The 21,001-nt window shown below is 41.5% G+C and overlaps 1 protein-coding gene across 1 annotated transcript in view; it reads right to left on the reverse strand.

Moving 5' to 3' along the window:
- LOC124615963 (COBW domain-containing protein 1-like) overlaps positions 1-21,001 on the reverse strand; it is a 524,805-nt gene that overhangs the window by 446,581 nt on the left and 57,223 nt on the right. Inside the window, exons 4-5 of the mRNA XM_047144164.1 lie at positions 4,422-4,481; positions 4,286-4,323 (exon numbers count right to left, since the gene is read on the reverse strand). Of these exons, the coding sequence (XP_047000120.1) occupies positions 4,286-4,323; positions 4,422-4,481 (98 nt within the window). The remainder of the gene's footprint in view (positions 1-4,285; positions 4,324-4,421; positions 4,482-21,001) is intronic.

The following is a 21,001-nucleotide window of genomic DNA, read 5'->3' on the forward strand; positions in this document are numbered from 1 at the left end:
ATTCTTTAAGTGAGTCATTAAATGTATAAAGAGTAATGGAATGCAATGCATGTTTGAGATTATGACAAAAAAAAAATCACAAAACAGGTGCAAATAATATGTACTGCCCCTTTAAGTTTAATAGAAGTACACTACTGGCCATTAAAATTGCTACACCAAGAACAAATGCAGATGATAAATGGGTATTCATTGGACAAATATATTATAGTAGAACTGACATGTCATTACATTTTCACGCAATTTGGTTGCATAGATCCTGAGAAATCAGTACCCAGATCAACCACCTCTGGCTGTAATAACGGCCTTGATACACCTGGGCATTGAGTCAAACAGAGTTTGGATGGTGTGTACAGGTACAGCTGCCTATGCAGCTTCAACATGATACCACAATTCAGCAAGAGTAGTGACTGGCATATTGTGATGAGCCAGTTGCTCGCCCACCATTGACCAGACGTTACCAATTTGTGAGAGATATGGAGAATGTGCTGGCCAGGGCAGCAGTTGAACATTTTCTGTATCTAGATAGGTCCATACAGGACCTGCAACATGCGGTCATGCATTATCCTGCTGAAATTTAGGGTTTCGCAGGGATCGAATGAAGGGTAGAGCCATGGGTCGTAACACATCTGAAATGTAACGTCCACTGTTCAAAGTGCCATCAATGCGAACAAAAGGTGACCTAAACGTGTAACCAATGGCACCTCATACCATCCAGCTGGGTGATACGCCAGTATGGCGATGAAGAATGCACGCTTCCAATGTGCGTTCACCGCGATGTCACCAAACATGGATGCAACCATCATGATGCTGTAAACAGAACCTGGATTCATCTGAAAAAATGACGTTTTGCCATTTGTGCACACAGGTTCATCGTTGAGTACTCCATCGCAGGTGCTCCTGTCTGTGATGCAGCATCAAGGGTAACAGCAGCCATGGTCTCCGAGCTGATAGTCCATGCTCCTGCAAATGTCGTCGAACTGTTCGTGCAGATGGTTGTTGTCTCCAGATGGTTGTTGTCACCATCTGTTGACTCAGGGATTGAGATGTGACTGCACGATCCGTTACAGCCATGTGGATAAGATGGCTGTCAACTCGACTGCTAGTGCTACGAGGCTGTTGGGATCCAGCATGGTGTTCCGTTTTACCCTCCTGAACCCACTGATTCCATAATCTGCTAACAGTCATTGGATCTCGACCAACGCGAGCAGCAATGTTGCGATATGATAAACCGCAATCGCGATAGGCTACAATCCGACCTCTATCAAAGTCAGAAACGTGATGGTATGTTTTCTCCTCCTCACACGAGGCATCACAACAACGTTTCACCAGGCAACGCCGGTCAACTGCTGTTTGTGTATGAGAAATCGGTTGGAAACTTTCCTCATGTCAGCACGTTGTAGGTGTCGCCACCAGTGCCAACTTTGTGTGAATGCTCTGAAAAGCTAATCATTTTCATATCACAGCATCTTCTTCCTGTCAGTTAAATTTCGCGTCTGAAGCACATCATCTTCATGGTGTGCAATTTTAATGGCCAGTAGTGTAGTACCATTTCAAATTTAAGTGTCCTCGCATCGGGGACTGTTAAGTAAATACAAAATTAGCCTGACACTGTTAAAGAATAGTGTTACCTATTTACCATATTTTTCCATAATTATGTACAAACTTAGTGCATGCAACTTAGTACAAACAAGTGCACCAGCAGAAAACATTTTTACTTCATTTAGCTGATGAAATTTAAACAGCTGATCTGACTTTCATGGAACATAGCCAAGAACCATACTGATTTAATCAGATTTCAGTTAAAAAACTGTATTACAACAGGACATTTCACTTGGGAGCTACAATGCCACAGATCAGATACACGGGTTAAACTTATAAGACCCTTCTGTTAAAAATTCATATAATTAATGTTTCTGTTCTTTTTATTTTAAATTCTATACAATGTATCATTTCCCCCTACTTTAAATGTTTTCACATGCACAGCTATTACATTTACTGTTGCAGAGATACATGTGCTGATAGATAATAAATGAAAAGTACTAAAGATGTGATGCAAGGATGCCTTACTGGGATGAGACACTGCCAGGTATGTCTTGGCTGTGCCAATGAGCACAATTACTGCAATAATTTGAATTTCAGTCACTGATCTTTGAGAAACTTGATGTCCTTCCAAAGAATTGCCCAACATGTTGTATGTGCCAGCTTTGAATTGGTCCAAGAAAAATGTATATACTCATTACCCTGCCCCACTTGGCAGCAGCATACAGGTTTCCTCCTAAACTGCCCCATCAGACAACCAGCCAGTGCTGATCACACAGACAGCACAGTACAAATTACAATCAGTGTTACACTCAAAATGTAATCTACAATCATAATGAAACATTTTATGAAGAACAGGTTGAGTGTGAAGATGCTGATCAACCTTGAAATTTGCTTTGAATGTAGCCAAAGATATGATTACATATATGACTTCCACAAAGTTTTGCTTAGCAATGAGAGCAGAGTCTGTATCGCTACCAGTAATGGTCGTTAGGAACTGTTGTGCTGGCCAGGAGAGCAGCATTTACCAGAGGGCATTGGGCAAAGACACAGAGGACCTACTCAAGGAAACATACTGAGAGGAGCCATAGTGTAAAGTAAACGTACAAATGAATGGAAGATTATGCTATAACATCCCATAAATAATGAGAGAGAGAAAAGAAGTTTGTGTGAGAAACAAATATAAACACAAATCAGCTCTCTCCTTCTCCAAGGAACCATCACAGCAGTCATCAAATTTGACTAACGTGGAAACCACAGAAAACCTGTACCTGAATTGTTGGATTGGTATCTGATGTCCACTCGATTCAAATATAAGTCCTGTCTTAACTATTGCACCACCTCACTTGGGTCATGAAAGTACACCTTTGATGTTTGTTGAACGAAAAATGACCTGTGCAGGGTATATTCAGGACTTCATCTTGCACATTCTGTCAATATTCATGAAACAACAAAGCTCTTCAACTGATGCAAATACTGATTACTTTAATTGCCGTGTTCTCTGAGTTGCCATCAAGTCTGCTTGCCAGACCAACCGCTAGACCTGTATTTATTGTCATTGTTTGGGATGCTGTGAGATACCATCTCACCTACATTTATTACCTCAACATATCTTGACCCAGTGTGACAACAGGTTAAAATAATGAGGAAATCAACATACCAACTATCATCTTAACAACTATCACTATGAACAAATGCAGGACTGCTTTGTAGTCAGTGGAGGCTATACGAAATACTATAATTCTTATCCAACCTGTATAATATGTTTATATAATTTGACTCCTTATTCAGCTGGACAGCTTTCGGACTTTGCCCATGGATGATGGTTCATAATAAATACGTAAAACATGTGCCAATTATATAGCTGTATTGCAAAGGGCCAAGCCCAAAAATTGTCCAGCTAAATGAGATATAAATAATAAACAATGGAAAATCAAGGATGGAATGTAACAGTATTATGAGAAGGAAAATTGCTACTCACCATAGAGTGGATATGCTGAGTCGCAGATATGCACAACAAAAATGTTTTCACACTTAAGGCTTTCAGCCAATGACCTTTGTCAACAATAGACACACATATGCACCCAACTGCAGTCTCAGGCAACTGAAACCACACTGCAGTTTGGTTTCTGTTGCCTGAGACTGCAGTGGTGTGTGAGAGTTGCATTTGTGTGAGAGTATGTGTGTGTGCATATGTGTGTCTACTATTGACAAAGACCACTGGCCGAAAGCTTTGGTGTGAAAATCTTTTTGTTGTGGCTATCTGCAACTCAGCATCTCCACTATACAGTGAGTAGCAACTCTCCTTCTCATAATACATGAGAAATAAAATGTAGCTAAGGCAATATCCAACATGTATTTCAAAACCAAGCATTTCCAAAACCATATTATGGCTTCTGTGCACAGCTAAAAATTAAAAAAAAAAAAAATTAAAAAAAAAATAATAATAATAAAATAAAAAATAAAAATAAAAAATAATCATCATATTAATAAAACTTCATTCATTCCCACTAAACCACAACAAACAGCATTCCCTACATTAATTTCTTACAAAAGTAGGTTCCACTTGATTCAAGGCCTGTAATAACGGATGTATTAAGAAGATAGCCAAAAGGATGCTTCGTCAAGAGAGTGACAACCTGACAAAACTTAATTGGGCAGCTCCACGCACAAGTAATATTACTGCACTACAAGATTAAAAAGGCTTCAGAAGTGATGTATGTTAACAGAAACATGCTGTCCTTACCTCCAATCCATGAGTGCTGTCCATAACTGTAACAATTCCTGAAATGATGGTAATAAAAGGACTCATATTTACAACAGGTAAAATGACACAAGTCTGCAGCATTTTGGTAAATGTTTAAGCAAATAAATGTTCTTACCATCTAGAAAAATGTCACTCCCCAGTTCTTTATCAAGCCAAAAAATAGATGCAATGGGACCTGCAAATTAAAAAAAAAAAGAACTTCATAAAATATATGCATAATAGTATTTTAGTAGCTTTCAAAACTGAAATAACACACATTTCAATACAAAAAAATAAATAAATACATAAATAAATTCACAAAACTTAAAAGTTTCATCGATTACAAAAATAAGATGCAAATTAAATAGTCTGCCCAATGAAGGTATTTTTTCACAACATTTGACTGTAACACTGTAAAAAAAAGTAATAGCAAAAGAATTAACTATCAGTCAGAACAAGACCCTCTCCTTTCTTCTACAGAGTAGGTATTTCCTATCACACAGCTTTATGCTTGTGTCTCATAAAAGCACTCATAAACATCTGAAAGTTTTCGAGTAAATTGCACATGGACTTCCCACTGTCCTACACAAAATGTAAATAAATATATAAATATGTAACTCCAACAAAACAAAGTCAATATGGTACAGAACGTTCTGGCAGAATATATATATAATTTGGGAGTCAAGGTAACACATCACTGAATAATACAAGTGTTACATTGTTGACATGCAAAATAAATAAATAAATAAATAAAAGTTCTCTAGCTCCCATGCCTCCACAGCTACACTGTGATGGCTGAATACACAATGCTGGGACTGCAGTTAAGAAGGTAGTCTGGGGCTGTATTGTGGAGAGGGTGAGGGAAGAAAAGAGGTGGGTGGCAGGAGGGAGGGTTGGGGAAGGGTGGCTGATGGCTCGGAAGAAGGCAGAAAGTGTATGTGATGTGAAGGCAGGAATACGAAGACTGTAACTACACGACATCTAAAATAGTATAACAGGGAACTGTCCCTGGTTCAGCATTTGGAAAATAAAAAATGGGTGGGGCAAACAAAAGTGGCTCAGATGAGTGGATACGATTGGACATGAATGTATGCATATAACCACACCCCAAGATGTGCACACCACATGTACACTTGCCACATGATCCACTCCGGTTCAGAGTGTACTGTGGGCTGTATCAGTGTGAGGGAGCAGTGAAAAGGGGACAATGGTACTCGCAGTGGAGCAGCAGTTGTTCATTGTGGAAGGTTATGTGACAACAAAGTCGTAGAAATGATGAGGTCAGTTGTTCGCTGAGAAGTTTAATGGTGTCAAAGTGCCAGCAAAGAGTGTTATGCAACACTTCATCCAAAAATGGCATCAAACAATTTCTGTTTTGAACAAGTAAAAAAAAAAAAAAAAAAATTTCAAAATATCAGAATGAGATTTTCACTCTGCAGCAGAGTGTGCGCTGATATGAAACTTCCTGGCAGACTACCTCGTCTCCTACCTTCCAAACTTTACAGAAGCTCTCCTGTGAACCTGCAGAATTAGCACTGGCAGAAGTAAAGCTGTGAGGACGGGGCGTGAGTCGTGCTTGGGTAGCTCAGTCGGTAGAGCACTTGCCTGCGAAATGCAAAGGTCCCAAGTTCGAGTCTCGGCCCGGCACACAGTTTTAATCTGCCAGGAAGTTTCATTTCAAAATATGTCCATGCAAGAAAAATGTGGCTGCAGCTCACCAGAAAATGCTTCAGAGTCCCGCCAAATCATCCCAATGCCTGTTGCAAGAGACTGGCATATCACGTCGATGATGCGGATGAATACTCCACTTGGATGAGCACGTGCATCCCTAGTGAGTGTCTGTTGGTCACGCATTAAAACCAGTGCCTCCAGTTTTGTAAGCGGCTATTCTCTGGGATAACAACAAATGGTTGGACATGGATCTGTTCTTTATGTCTGATAATGCCTGGTTTCACCTGAATGGCAATTTCAACTCACAGAATCACAGCTTCTAGGCAGCAGGGAAACGGCATAACTTCCACAAAACACCATTGGATGATCAGGAGGTTGGGGGTTTGGTGTGCAGTGTCTGCACACTACATTATTGGTCCCATCTTCTTTCATCAGTCACTGACTTTGGCACATTATACTGCCAAAATTCATTTTGAAACCATTTTTGGTAGCACTGATGAGGAGGAAAAGGCCTATGGTTCTTCTAACAGGATGGAGCAATTGCCCATACAGCCGGCCAAACTTTGGATCACATTTACACAATCTTCATGGCTGACAGAGTTGTTAGTAGAGGTCAGTCTTGTCATGACCCTAGCTGGCCACCCAGGTCACCTGATCTCTCAGTGCGTGATTACTTTGTGGGGAGCCCTCAGATCTAATGTGTATAGCAACTATCCTCATAGCATTCAAGAACTGCAGCAGAACATTTCAGATGAGACTGCAGCAATTACAACAGTGCAGCTTCAACCCATCCTCAGCAACTTGCTGACGGGCCCAAAAGTGCCACGAGATGAATGTGGGTCACCTTCAACATCTGTTATGATCAGGTCACTTCTGTATTTTCTTTCCTCTGCCGTGTTTCTTTGTATCCTGGAACTCTGTTCTCTGGTCCATTTTTATTTGCCCCACCCAGTATCTAAGATATCACTGAGAATACTAGACATCGCACAGAATTTCAGATCATGGCCCACATTTGATTCATTGTCTCCTAAAATAGGCAGCAGGTCACCTGGTATTGGCTGAAGCCCTCGAGGTTTGATATAAAAAACATTTGTTAAAATGTGGTGTACTTTCTCCCACTGCAGCAGCCACAAGGAAGAATGCCATGGCTATGTCGCTGGTTTCACTAGCCCCAGCTTGTTGTTCCTCAAACCTAACCACTCCAGCTCCCACACACGCATGGCCCTCTGCCTCACACTTTAGAAATCGTATTTTCCAAGCAGGCTTTCTTAGCTGCATCTTCTTCTGCTTCATTACCCTGAACACACATGTCTTCTGCTAACAGCAAAATGACACCTCCGTGTCCTACCTCTGTAAGTGGAAAAGGGGGTGTTGTGAATTAGCTGAAGATACTTGAAAGCTAGTGTAGAGGGCACTTAGGAAGTCGGTACAGATGAGGAATTTGATAGCAGAAAGACATCATATCTGCTGTAGTGCCCTGATGATCCCAGAACATTAAGACCACCAACCTAATAGCTGTTATGTTCACCTCTGGCACATAATGTCATGGAACCAATAAGGCCTCAGTACATCGCTGGAAGGGGTTGGCTCAGCATCTGCACACACAAGTCACCTAATTCCCAAAATTTCAGGGAGGAGGGCGATGAGCTCTGACATCACGTTCAATCACATCCCAGATTTGTTCAATTGGGTTTGGATCTCACGAGTCGAGGGGGGGGGGAGGGCGGGGGGGGGGGGGTGAGATGGCACATTATCTTAGTCAAAAATGCCACTGCCATCGGGAAACATGATCGTCATGAAGGTGTGTAAATGGTCTGCAACCAGTGTACAATATTCCTTGGTCGTCAAGATACCTTGCATGAGTTCCACTGGGTCCAAGTATGCCCACATGAATGTTCCCAAGAGCATAAAGGAGCTGCCACCAGCACGTCTCCAACCCGCAGTACGGATGTCAAGGAGTTGTTCCCCTGGAAGACAACGGATTAGCGCCTTTCCATCATGAAAAAGATATCAGGGTTCATTAGACCGTGCAACGCTCTGGCACTGCGTCAATGTCCAATACTGATGGTCATGTGCCCATCTCAGTTGAAGTTGCCAATGTCATGGTGTTAACATTGGCACATGCAGGGGTCATTGGCTGCAGAGGTCCATCATTAGAAATGTTTGGTGCACTGTGTGTTCAGACACACTTGTACTCTGCCTAACATTGAAGTCTGATGTTAGTTCCACCACAATTCATCACCTGTCCTGTTTTACCAGTCTGTCCAGCCTACAATGTCTGAAATCTATAATGACAGGAGGTCACCCTATCTCATGATGTCTGGACGTGGTTTCACCAAGTGTTGAAGTCACTCACCACAGTATTCCTCGAACACCTGACCAATTGTGCAGTTGCTGAAATGCTCGTGTCGAGTCTCCGGGCCATCACAATCTGCCCATTGTCAAATTCTGATAGAGTGCATGCTTTCCCCATTCTACACATGGACAGCATGCCCACTGACACTATGTGCATCATGCATGTGTCCGAGTCGCAGTCATTCCTCACCAGGTGAGGCTGCTGCCACCGGGAAATGTTTGTTATTGACAGTAGGCCAGTAGTCATAATGTTCTGGTCAATCAGTGTAATTCAGTGTTATACATTGTTAATATATAAGATAAGTCAATATTGAGAACACTTTGTGGAAATAACACAATGCAGCCAATCGAATTATCCTGTTTAGACCCATCAGCATAAACAATCACAAAGTTTCAATGCTCAAATAAAATTATGTAGAACAGCAATCTGAAAACATAGCTGGAGGAAAATTCTTTTTGTACACTGGTAAGTCTAAAATAATTCTGGGTCTCCTTATTGACCAGGGTGGCAAACAACTCCAGCTTCGATGAAGCACAGAGATACGGTCCACGTTAAGAGCTATTAAGACCTGCCACACATGAATCCCAAATGGCTTCATTGCTTTTGGCCTGTTTTGCAATAGTCATTCCATTGGATGCTGGGCAATGCTTCAGAGTGCCAGGGGTCACAGGGTGGAGAGTATGTTGTACACATGATGCACCATGAAGATTTGCCATCGGATAACAAGTGGTGGTTCATTTGCCTCAGGACAAAGGCTGGGGATTGAACTTGTCCTGTATACTCTTTTTAACAGCTGAATCCCCTTATGGAGAACAGCATCAATAATCTTAAGATAAGATGACTTAGCTGAGCCATAAACCATGCATCCAAGTCACGGCGGTATCACACAAATGCCTTTTAAAAATGGAGCAGACACATGCTGTCTGTTCCCCATGACCTGTGGATGAGGCATTTTAAAATATTCAATGCTATTATGGCTTTGGCCTTAATATCTTTAACTCATGGAACTTTTAAAATTCAGAAGACTGTCCCTCGTTTTAAGAATAGGCAGGGAAAGAGGGTGATGAGAATTGTTAAAATTAACACAAACACATTTGTCTGAGGAAAATTTGAAACATATGCTATCAACCTCTTCCAACCATCACTTCGTTAGTTGCAGCTGACGAGTGGTCACTGAGAAGTTGGAGAAGGAGTGAAATATGAAAATATCATCCACAAACAATGAAAATCGAACATGAGTCTTAACCATGGATGTAATACCATTTATGGCAACAGCAAACAGAGTTACACTTAAAACAGATAACTGAGGATGCCATTCTCTTGCTCAAATTGCCTGAAAACATCATGACCACCCTGATTAAAAAATCAACTAGAAAGGAAAGACAGCATCAATACTGGTAGTCATCCTTGGAAGTCCCATTTGTCAAGCTGTCCAGGATGTGATGCTTCCAAGCAGTGTCATAGACCCTTTTGAGATCAAAGAAGGTACCAAAGAGTTGCCATCTGTATAGGAAAAATTGTTGTATTTCTGCCTTCAGCAGGGAGAGGTTGTTGAGAGTTAAACTACCCAGTATGCTCGACAATTCTAGGACCAAACTCAGACAGTCTTTGACCACACTTCCTAGCATCTTTCCCACACAGCTAGTGAGGGCCAGGCTACAATATCTACTAGGCAATGTGTGGCCCTTCCCTGGTTTCAGAAGGGCCACTTGAACTGCCTCCTTCCATGAACTGGGAAAGCCCCAGATAACCAAATCAAATTAAAAAAGGATAGGAGGATTTCCTTTGCATCCTGTTTGAGGCACTGTGCCATGCTATACGGGATTCAATCCTTACCTGGTGCTGTCTCGACCCAAGACAATGCATACTCAAGTTCCCACACAGAAAAGGGGCAATTGTAATCCTTGGTGTTGGTGGAGTGGAAATTCCAACCACCCATCCAGATTAATGCCCGATGACGGTGGAAAAGTGGATCCACATTTTAAGTGGCAGTGACTGAACTGAAGTACTCTGCTATCGCTTGCACAGTGATGCCCCCAGGCATAGACTGGAGACAACCCTGCCTCTGTAGAGTAATTATAGGCACTGCCCCACCTTAGCCAGATATCCTCCTCATGGCTTCCCAAACCTTTGAACAGCAAGTGTGACAATTTATCAAGTCTAGAAACACTTGCCAAGACCTCTTCTTGCTCTCTTTTACTGTCATTGGTGCCTTTTCTCTCACAACCTAAAAGCCTGCAAGGTTCACAGCCAATAGTTCACATTTGAACTGCTGCAAGGCCATGAGTGACACTCACTGTTCCACCACCTGATCTGTCGCCTCTGATGACGGCCTGAGGACTTTGGGACAGATGCGTCAGTAGCACAGTGAGGTGATCCACCCTGTTCTGGATAGTATCTGGATGTTCAAACACAGCTAATTCGCTGTTCCAGTTTTCTCTGCTAAGCTTCCACTATGGTGGCTTCCTTTTGGAGACAGCTCTGTCTCAGAGGTGGAAAGCAGATAGGAAAGTGGTCACTTGAATGCAAGTCATCGACCATTTCCCAGAGAGCACCATCTGTAAGGGCAAGAGAACAGAAAGCCACGTCTATGGCCAATAATGACCTCATGGCAGTTTCATTACCCACTGACCAGTGAGTAGCATTTATAAATGGCAAGAGAACAGAAAGTTAGGTCTATGGTTGAGAATGAGTCCGTGGCAGTGTTACAGCATGTGCTACCACCAGTGTTAAGAAGGCATAACTCTTCTGACACAATGAGGCTTTCAACAACTCAACCCCTGGTGCAAGTCAGTGTAGATCCAAATAGCACATTATGTGCATTGGAATCTCCTACCTGTAGGGAAGGCTGGGGGAGTTGTGAAATCATATCAGAAAGAGCAGCTCTATCCTAAATTTCATTGGGTAGCAGGTACATACTACAAATTGTAACAGTGAATGGGTTGCAGAATGTGAAAGCAACTGCTTGAATAGCTGTTTGAACAGAGAGGAATTGGAGTGGTAAATGTCGTTCACAAAGACAGCTGCTGTTCCACTGTTCTACTGAGGTCATCTTTTTGATGGAGGCTTTATCAATTAAGTACAAAGCGTGTGTCTACATTTAAAATACATTTCCTTAAACACAGAGACAGGTGTGCATGCTGTGTGCTGTGACAATAGTATCAGGTCCTCCTTGTGTGTTCTGTATCTTTTCTTTGAAGTACAGTATCAATTTACTTAGGAGGTTATCAATTTACTTGGGAGGTTTTGTTTTTCTTTGCTCTTTTGTGTGTAGGCGAATCCACTTCGAAGGTAGAGAACTGGCAGGACTTGAGGGTTCAATTAAGCACACTTCACATCCTCTAAATGTTTCTGTATCTGACAGTCCACTTGCTTTGATTCCGCCTTCTTTATGGTACACTGCAACTTACTTTTGTCCTTCAGATTTGGTGACACTTATTTAGGCTGGGGCAGACCATTTTCAGCAACTGCCCTTTCAATGCGGCATCTACAAAAGGGGCTGAAGTGGTGCTTATCATTGGAGCTCATGTGGAGACAGCTACAGTTTCAACTGAAATGTTGCTTCTGCAAGGTCAATGGCTAGAATATTTCTTAGTATCAAAATCTGTAGGTGATGTATGGGTCTAAACACTAAATATTAAAGTTTCTTCATGAGAACTGCAGCAAGTACAGCTGAAAAGCTCTGTACACCTTCTTCACCTCTTCATAGGGCAAGCACTTAGTCACCTTTAATTCCTGGATTTTCTTTTCCTCCTTGAACATCATACGCACTCTGCTCCAAGCAGTATGCTGTCTGAACAACTGACACGAAGGTCAGGAGAGGCAAACGTAGTTCCTTCAGTGTTGTATGCCCCCACCACACTTACCACATACAGCTTGCACTTTGCACCCCATAGTGGTGAGCCCGAATTTCTGTCACATGAAACACCTCATGGGATTGGTGAAGTATGGTCTTACTTTTAGTCTAAAAAAATCCAGCTTTAATACAATCTGGCAAAACTGGTGAATTGAACATCTATGTAAATGATTCTGATTTTTTTCAGTCTTCCATTCACTCAATGCATTACACTCCACACTTCAATGATCCCTTGGTCAGTCCACTCCTCCTCAAGCTCTGTTGTGTCCATATGCATGATGTCACTGCATGCGATTACTCCTTTGTGGCAGTGAGTTGGCACTATCCACCACCACAGTGTTTGTATACAACACCAGCAGTGGCTACGTGAAGCAAGCACGCCAAAGTTTCCCGCAGCCAGCAACCCATCTGGCCAATAAGGACATGTTGGGCCACAGCTAGGAAGACCTCAGCCACTTGCACCTTCTCTGCCATAGGCAAATGTTCTCTAGTCCGACCAGCTCCATGCAAGTGTATATTCAGTTGTCAGTGGTAGGACTCTGTACTTGAACAGCTAATAGTCATGTTAATGTTTCTCTAACCTTATCATTATCTGAAGTGCAGTTATCATCCAACGTAATTTTTGTGCATGTAGTGGTTGTCAATAAAGAGTGTAGGTACAGCAGTTTTAACAACGAGGTAGTTCATTCTGCACTTGTCTTTCACAAGTGAAATGCATCCAGCATGGTTCAACTGCTACAACAGCAGAAACAGCATGAGCAATACCAGTAGCACTTAGACTTGCTTCATCACTTATTTATAAATTCGGGGAGCACTGGCCCCTCCAGTCATGACTGCCTATGCACTCATCCAGCTTTTCCACCAATCCAATAAGCAAAGGCAGGCTGTGACACATGTGTGTGATGTCTACAGCAGCATTTCACAGCATTTCAGGTAGAAAATCAACCCTTGCAAAAAAACTTTTTTCTTGTTTTTCATGTAGTTGTTAGAGTAAAGGACAAGGACAGTGTTCTGCTCATGGGTGATTTTAATGCCAGGATTGGAAATCGAACAGAAGGGTATGAAACGGTCATGGGTAAATTTGGAGAGGATATGGAGGCCAACAGGAATGGGAAACAACTCTTGGATTTCTGTGCCAGTATGGGCTTAGTAATCACAAACTCCTTTTTTAAACATAAGAACATTCACCGGTATACTTGGGAAGGCAGGGGAACCAGATCTGTCATTGACTATATAATAACAGATCAGGAATTCAGGAAGGCTGTGAGGGACACACGTGTATTCAGGGGATTCTTTGATGACACTGATCATTATTTAATCTGCAGCGAAATTGGTATTGTGAGACCGAAAGTGCAGGAGGTCAGGTCCATATGTAGGAGGATAAGAGTGGAGAAACTTCAGGATAAGGAAATCAGGCACAAGTACATAACAATGATCTCAGAAAGGTACCAGTTAGTTGAATGTAGTCAATTACAGTCATTGGAAAAGGAATGGACAAGGTACAGGGACACAGTACTAGAAGTGGCTAAAGAATGTCTTGGAACAGTAGTGTGTAAAGGTAGGATGAAGCAAACAGCTTGGTGGAACGACACAGTCAAGGCAGCCTGTAAAAGGAAAAAGAAGGCGTATCAAAAATGGCTACATACTAGAACTCAGGTAGACAGAGAAAGTTATGTTGAAGAAAGAAACAAAGCCAAACAGATAATTGCAGCATCCAAGAAGAAATCTTGGGAAGACTTTGGAAACAGGTTGGAGACTTTGGGTCAAGCTGCTGGTAAATCATTCTGGAGTGTAATTAGCAGTCTTCGAAAGGGAGGTAAGAAGAAAATGACAAGTATTTTGGACAGGTCAGGAAAACTGCTTGTGAATCCTGTGAATTCCTTGGGCAGATGGAGGGAATATTTTGAAGAGTTGCTCAATGTAGGTGAAAATACGATCAGTAATGTTTCAGATTTCGATGTACAATGGGATAGGAATGAGGATGGAAATAGGATCACATTTGAGGAAGTGGTGAAAATGGTCAATAGATTGCAGTGCAATAAAGCAGCTGGGGTGGATGAAATTAAGTCGAAACTCATCAAATACAGTGGAATGTCAGGTCTTAAATGGCTACACAGGATAATTGAAATGGCCTGGGAGTCAGGACAGGTTCCATCAGACTGGACAAAAGCAGTAATCACACCACTCTTTAAACATGGAAATAGAAAAGATTGTAACAACTACAGAGGTATCTCTTTAATCAGCGTTGTGGGTAAAATCTTCTCAGGTATTGTTGAAAGGAAAGTGCGAGTATTAGATGAGGACCAATTGGATGAAAATCAGTGTGGGTTTAGGCCTCTTAGAGGTTGTCAGGACCAGATCTTTAGCTTAAGGCAAATAATGGAGAAGTGTTATGAATGGAACAGGGAATTGTATCTATGCTTTATAGATCTAGAAAAGGCATATGACCGGGTTCCTAGGAGGAAGTTATTGTCTATTCTACGAGATTATGGAATAGGAGGCAAACTTTTGCAAGCAATTAAAGGTCTTTACATGGATAGTCAGGCAGCAGTTAGAGTTGACAGTAAATTGAGTTCATGGTTCAGAGTAGTTTCATGGGTAAGACAAGGCTGCAACCTGTCTCCACTGTTGTTCATATTATATATGGATCATATGTTGAAAACAATAGACTGGCTGGGTGAGATTAAGATGTGTGAACACAAAATAAGCAGTCTTGCATATGCGGATGACTTAGTTGTGATGGCAGATTCGATTGAAAGTTTGCAAAGTAATATTTCAGAGCTAGATCAGAAATGTAAAGACTATGGTATGAAGATTAGCATCTCCAAAACGAAAGTAATGTCAGTGGGAAAGAGATATAAACGGATTGAGTGCCAAATAGGAGGAACAAAGTTAGAACAGGTGGACAGTTTCAAGTACTCAGGATGCATATTCTCACAGGATGGCAACATAGTGAAAGAACTGGAAGCGAGGTGTAGCAAAGCTAATGCAGTGAGTGCTCAGCTACGATCTACTCTCTTCTGCAAGAAGGAAGTCAGTACCAAGACTAAGTTATCTGTGCACCATTCAATCTTTCGACCAACTTTGTTGTATGGGAGCGAAAGCTGGGTGGATTCAGGTTACCTTATCAATAAGGTTGAGGTAACGGATATGAAAGTAGCTAGGATGATTGCAGGTACTAGTAGATGGGAACAATGGCAGGAGGGTGTCCACAATGAGGAAATCAAAGAAAAACTGGGAGTGAACTCTATAGATGTAGCAGTCAGGGCGAACAGGCTTAGATGGTGGGGTCATGTTACACGCACGGGAGAAGCAAGGTTACCCAAGAGACTCATGGGTTCAGCAGTAGAGGGTAGGAGGAGTCGGGGCAGACCAAGGAGAAGGTACCTGGATTCCGTTAAGAATGATTTTGAAGTAATAGGCTTAACAGCAGAAGAGGCACCAATGTTAGCACAGAATAGGGGATCATGGAGGAATTTTATAAAGGGGACTATGCTCCAGACTGAACGCTGAAAGGCATAATCAGTCTTAAATGATGATGATGAGGATGATGATGATTGTCTTTCATCCACTTCAAAAACTTGTCCCATTGAAAAACTGATCACCATTGCCATTTTCTGAAATGTGTGACTTGCTTAGTACACATTATCTTGAGCAAACCCATGTGGTAGTTTCCCACGCATGGGTATCTGACCTCCAAGAGCTAAGTTGGAAGTTTAATTGTGTGTGGTCAACGCCAACACTCTTATGCTGATTCTTGGAGTCGCAACATTGTCATTTGTTCTGTCTTAGAAAGAGGTCTATTGGGAAGTGTTATGTTTTAATGATCCAACAGCTGAGGAGGCTTTGGCTATCGTTAAGGCTTTCGAAGTGTCATAATCTGCATGTGAACAGTTTGCAGATGTCATGTAAGTTGCATCAAAGTGCTCATTAGCACAACATTGGCAACATTCCCTGAAGCCCTCAATTTGTTTCTCTAATTCATTCGGGTGCAATTGGACATTGCTGTTTTCGCTGTGGTTTCCAATGGTGTCCTGACTTTCTGTGCACACTCCTGGCACTGCTGCCCACATAGAAGAGCCGTAAACAAGGCCATGTGGCCACAGTCTGTCATAGCTCTTCGTGCAGCCGGCCTTCGGATGCAGATGTGGAGTTCATGGAAGTGCACAGTGTTATGCCAGTCCATGGCCGCAAGCTTGATATCTCCAGCAAGATTTACATTATGCTGTTGATTCAGCAACAACTGTTCCATTTCCAGATTCTCTGTGTCCCTTGTGAACATGGAAACATATCATTGTCTCGGTAAACAAGCTCTCCCCTCTAAAAATCATTGTTTGATTGGTTATGGAAACCAGCCCATTCCTGTTCAAGGACAGTTCACTATCGACATCAAGTATCAACTTTCCTGTTCTAGGACAGTTCACTATCAATGTCAAGTATCAAACTGTCATAAGGGCAATCATGTTTTGGCAGTAGATAGTGAAATGTTGCAGAACATTTTTGATCTCAATGCATTCACGTTCTTTTGGTTCCAAATTCAAGATGCAATACATCTTTTTTCCAACTCTGTTCCATTCCAGGAACTGTGTGATCTCTGCCATGAGTTTGGTCCTCCTGTTTTCGCCTGGTTTTGGGGCAGCAAAGGATTTTGAGGCAAATATCAACCTCAGACAGACAGCCGTACCTAAATTTTGTCATGCTCAACCTGTCCCCTTCGCCCTGAGATCAGCGGTTAAGGAGGAACTTGATAGGCTGTATTATTGAACCGAGCCAATGGGTTAGTTGTAATTCACACACCTTCAGAAACTCGTCATTTGTGTGGATATTTCAAATTCATCATTAATGTTCAGTCAGTAGTGGAGTCTTCTCTGGCTTTGTGGACAAACAAAATCTTAGCAAAACTGGCAGTAGGTGAACATTTTTCAAAAACTGATCTTGCAGAGGGATGTCTACAGCTTTGCCTGGATTGCAATTTGTAACAGATTATTGTTATCAATACCCCGTTTGGATTTTGTTGTTACACTTGCTTGCCTTTTGGCATCATGAGTGCTCCCACAATTTTTCAGTGATTCTTAGAACTGTTAATATATGACATCCCCTGTTGTGTGAACTATCTAGATGACATTATCTCCATCGGGTGGTCACGGCAAGAACATGTCGACAACCTTTGGACTCTTTTTCACTATACTGCAAGAGGCAGGCCTTAAGGGCAACCTGTGGAAGTTAAAGTTTTTCAGGCACATGTGTAATATGTGGGCCATCTTCTTTCAAATTATGGCATCTGTCCTGCAAAGCATCATTTAGTGGCTATTGCCAACCTTACTAAGCCATGAAACCTGAAAGATCTCCAAGTATTTTTGGGAAAATTCAGCTCCTATTTAAAAATTTATTGCCAATGTGGCAGATGTCCAAAAAATGTTCAAATGTGTGTGAAATCTTATGGGACTTAACTGCTAAGGTCACCAGTCCCTAAGCTTACACACTACTTAACCTAAATTATCCTAAGACAAACACAAACACCCACGCCCGAGGGAGGACTCGAACCTCTGCCAGGACCAGCCACACAGTCCATGACTGCAGCGCCTTAGACCGCTCGGCTAATCCCACGTGGCGGTAGATGTCATTCACCCCTTAAACAACTTGTGAAAGAAAGGTATTCTTTTTGTTTGGCAAGTGGACTGCAACAAGGCATTTGCCCATGCCAAGTTGTTGCTGTCTTCCCCATCTCTCAGTATTTTTACACTTGGTAAACAGCTGGTTCTTGCCACAGAGGCATCCCAGAATAGGCTTGGGGTGGTTTTGTCTCACTGGGAAGCTGATATATCTGAACAACCTCTGGCATCTGCCTCAAAGACATTGACAGATGCTCAACACAATTATTTGCAAACAGAAAAGGAAGCTTTGGTAACAGTCTATGCAGCCCGCAAGGACCTCCTTTTCCTTTATCAGAACAACTTCCATCTCATCACTGACCATGAACCCCTTGTGTTGCTCTTTGGCCCCCATTATCAGCTTCTGACAGGACTCCACAAAGATTTCAGCAGTTGGTTTTACTTTTGAAAGTGTATCAGTATGAGATTCATTATCATCCCACTGCCCGTCATGCCAATACAGGTGCACTGTCACACTTACCCATTGGTCCTCATTGTGAATTCAACAAAATGAAAGTTGTGTCTTTCCAAATCAATGTGCTGTAGGTGTTGGATAGGTTTCCAGCACAGCGAAGTGTATAGAGAAAGCCACTTAGCAAGATCCAGTGCTCCATCAAGCATCTCATTTTGTGTCGAAAGGTTGGCCCAAATGACTGCCTACTAAGCAGCTGGGCCCACTCTGCAATTTTTTCCTTCTTCGCAAGTAGCTGGCGATGGTTGATGGAACACTCCTCCCATGGTAGAGGTGTTGGCCAACTACTGCAGGAGAGTACCAGGTCACAAACTTTTTCAAGTCTAGTGCACATCTGGGTCAGGCAACAGAGGATGTAGGTTCTTTATGCACGGATTTCACAAAGAGGATGCCGTGGTTATAGTGGGTGGTCCAGGAAATACCATTGACAGAGACTCTGAATATTCCATAGAGAGTGACCTGGTGAAGATAGCATCAGCAATGAAGCATACGGGTGTGGGATTTATGTCTGTGTTGAGACGCAATGATCGGCCTCATTTGAACTCTTCTGTAGGGAGGGTGAACTTGGAGTTGGAGTGGCTGCTTAGGACGGATATAGGGTCCCATATTGGTTTGATTCCTGTGGATGCTATCGATAGGTGGGACTACACTAGGCATGGCCTTCACCTCAATAGGAAAGGGAAGGGAAAACTGTCTGGGTTGATTGCAGAAAACTTAAGGGGGGACACTGTCAAATGGTAAAATACCAGTGGTCACAGATGTCAGAGGGATGCCTTTTTTAGGATAGGGAAGGGGGAAAGAAAACGAGTTTTAAGAGAGATTGGCAGACACACTCAGTTTGAGAAAACAGATGGACAGGAGTCAGATTTTAGCATACAGCCTCCATTTAAACAATGTTTAACAGAAAGTAATCAGAAACTGCCAGTTCATCTTCGCCAAAGCAGTTATAATCCCTTTAGTATGCAGTATCAGTTATCTTTATTACACCAGAACATTCCAGAACTCAGAAATAAAGTTGATGAACTACTCATTTGTATCGATGAAATGAATTCATCTAACCAAATTGACATAATCTGCCTCTCTGAACATCAAGTGACCACTGGTATAGATATGTTAGACATTTCAGGATTTAAGCTAGCTTCCTACTTCTGCAGAGTAGATATGGTTGGAGGAGGAGTTGCCACATTTATTAAAAACTGCCATAAATTCAAGAACATTGACATTAATAAATTCTGTTTAGAGCAGCATCTAGAATCATGTGCAACAGAAGTAGAGTTCGTTAACAGATCCTATATAATAGTAACTATTTACCGAGCACCTGCAGGAAATTATAATCTATTCATAAATCATCTAGGAGCTCTTTTGGGTTATTTAACAGGAAGAAACAAAGAAATTTTGATTGCTGGTGACTTTAATACAGACTTTCTAATGCAATCTTCCAGTAAACATTTACTGCTGTTAGTAATGTCGTCTTCCAATCCAACTCACACCGTAAACTTTCCAACTAGGATCACTAAATCCTCAAGGACAGCTATTGATAACATTTTTATAGACAAATCAAAGTAACAAAATCATATCATAAAACCTGTAATAAATGGACTATCAGATCATGACATGCAGCTCCTTGTTTTAGATGTCAATTCTAAGCACATTATCAAGACTGCTAAATCTGAGTACAGGAGAGTAGTCAATCAACCAAAAATTGAGTGTTTTAGAAAACTGCTCAAAGATATGAACTGGAAAGATGCATATAGTGCTCATGACATGAATGAAAAATATAACACATTCATGAACAATGTCAGTACCATGTTTGAAAACTGTTTTCCTCTAAATGTTACTCAAATTAAACAGAAGTCTATAATAAAACCATGGATTACACAAGGAATAAAGATATCCTGTAAGACAAAAATGAAAATGTATCTGTCAACCAAGAATAGCTCTAATGCTGATGATATTTAAAAAAAGTAATTCAGACATGTAAACAAATGCACTACGAGAAGAAGATAGCAATGTCAGGGAAAAAAATAAAAACAATATGGGATATAGTGAAAGAGGAGACTGGTAGACCCAGAAAGGAAGAGGAGCTAACAGCACTAAGGGTAGATGGCACATTAGTAACTGATGGGCATCGTGTGGCAAATCTATTTAACAAGTACTTTATATCCGTTACTGATAGAATGGGATTGTCAGGATCAGTAAATAATGCCCTTGAATATCTGAAACTAGCCTTTACAAATAGCTTCAGGTACATGAATATGTCACTCACTTCGCCAAAAGAAATAACTTCCATAATAAAATCTTTAAAAACAAAGCATTCTAATGGTTACGATGAAATATCAACAAAGTTAATTAAGGTATGTTCTTGTGAGTTTAGTACAATTCTAAGTTACTTGTGTAACCAGTCAATTATAACTGGGACATTTCCTGACTGGCTAAAATATGCAAATGTTAAGCCTCTATTCAAGAAAGGGGATAAAGAGATACCATCAAATTACAGACCGATTTCACTTTTGCCAGCATTCTCAAAAATTTTAGAAAAAGTAATGTAAAGGCAGCTTCTCAACCATCTGACCACAAATAACATATTATCAAGAACACAGTTTGGATTTCTGAAGGGTTCTGATATCGAGAAGGCTATTTACACCTACAGTGAAAATGTACTTAATTAATTAAATAACAAGTTACAAGCAGCAGGTATTTTCTATGATTT

Source organism: Schistocerca americana, chromosome 5 (assembly GCF_021461395.2).
Source record: "Schistocerca americana isolate TAMUIC-IGC-003095 chromosome 5, iqSchAmer2.1, whole genome shotgun sequence".
Classification (NCBI taxonomy): Eukaryota; Metazoa; Arthropoda; class Insecta; order Orthoptera; family Acrididae; genus Schistocerca; species Schistocerca americana.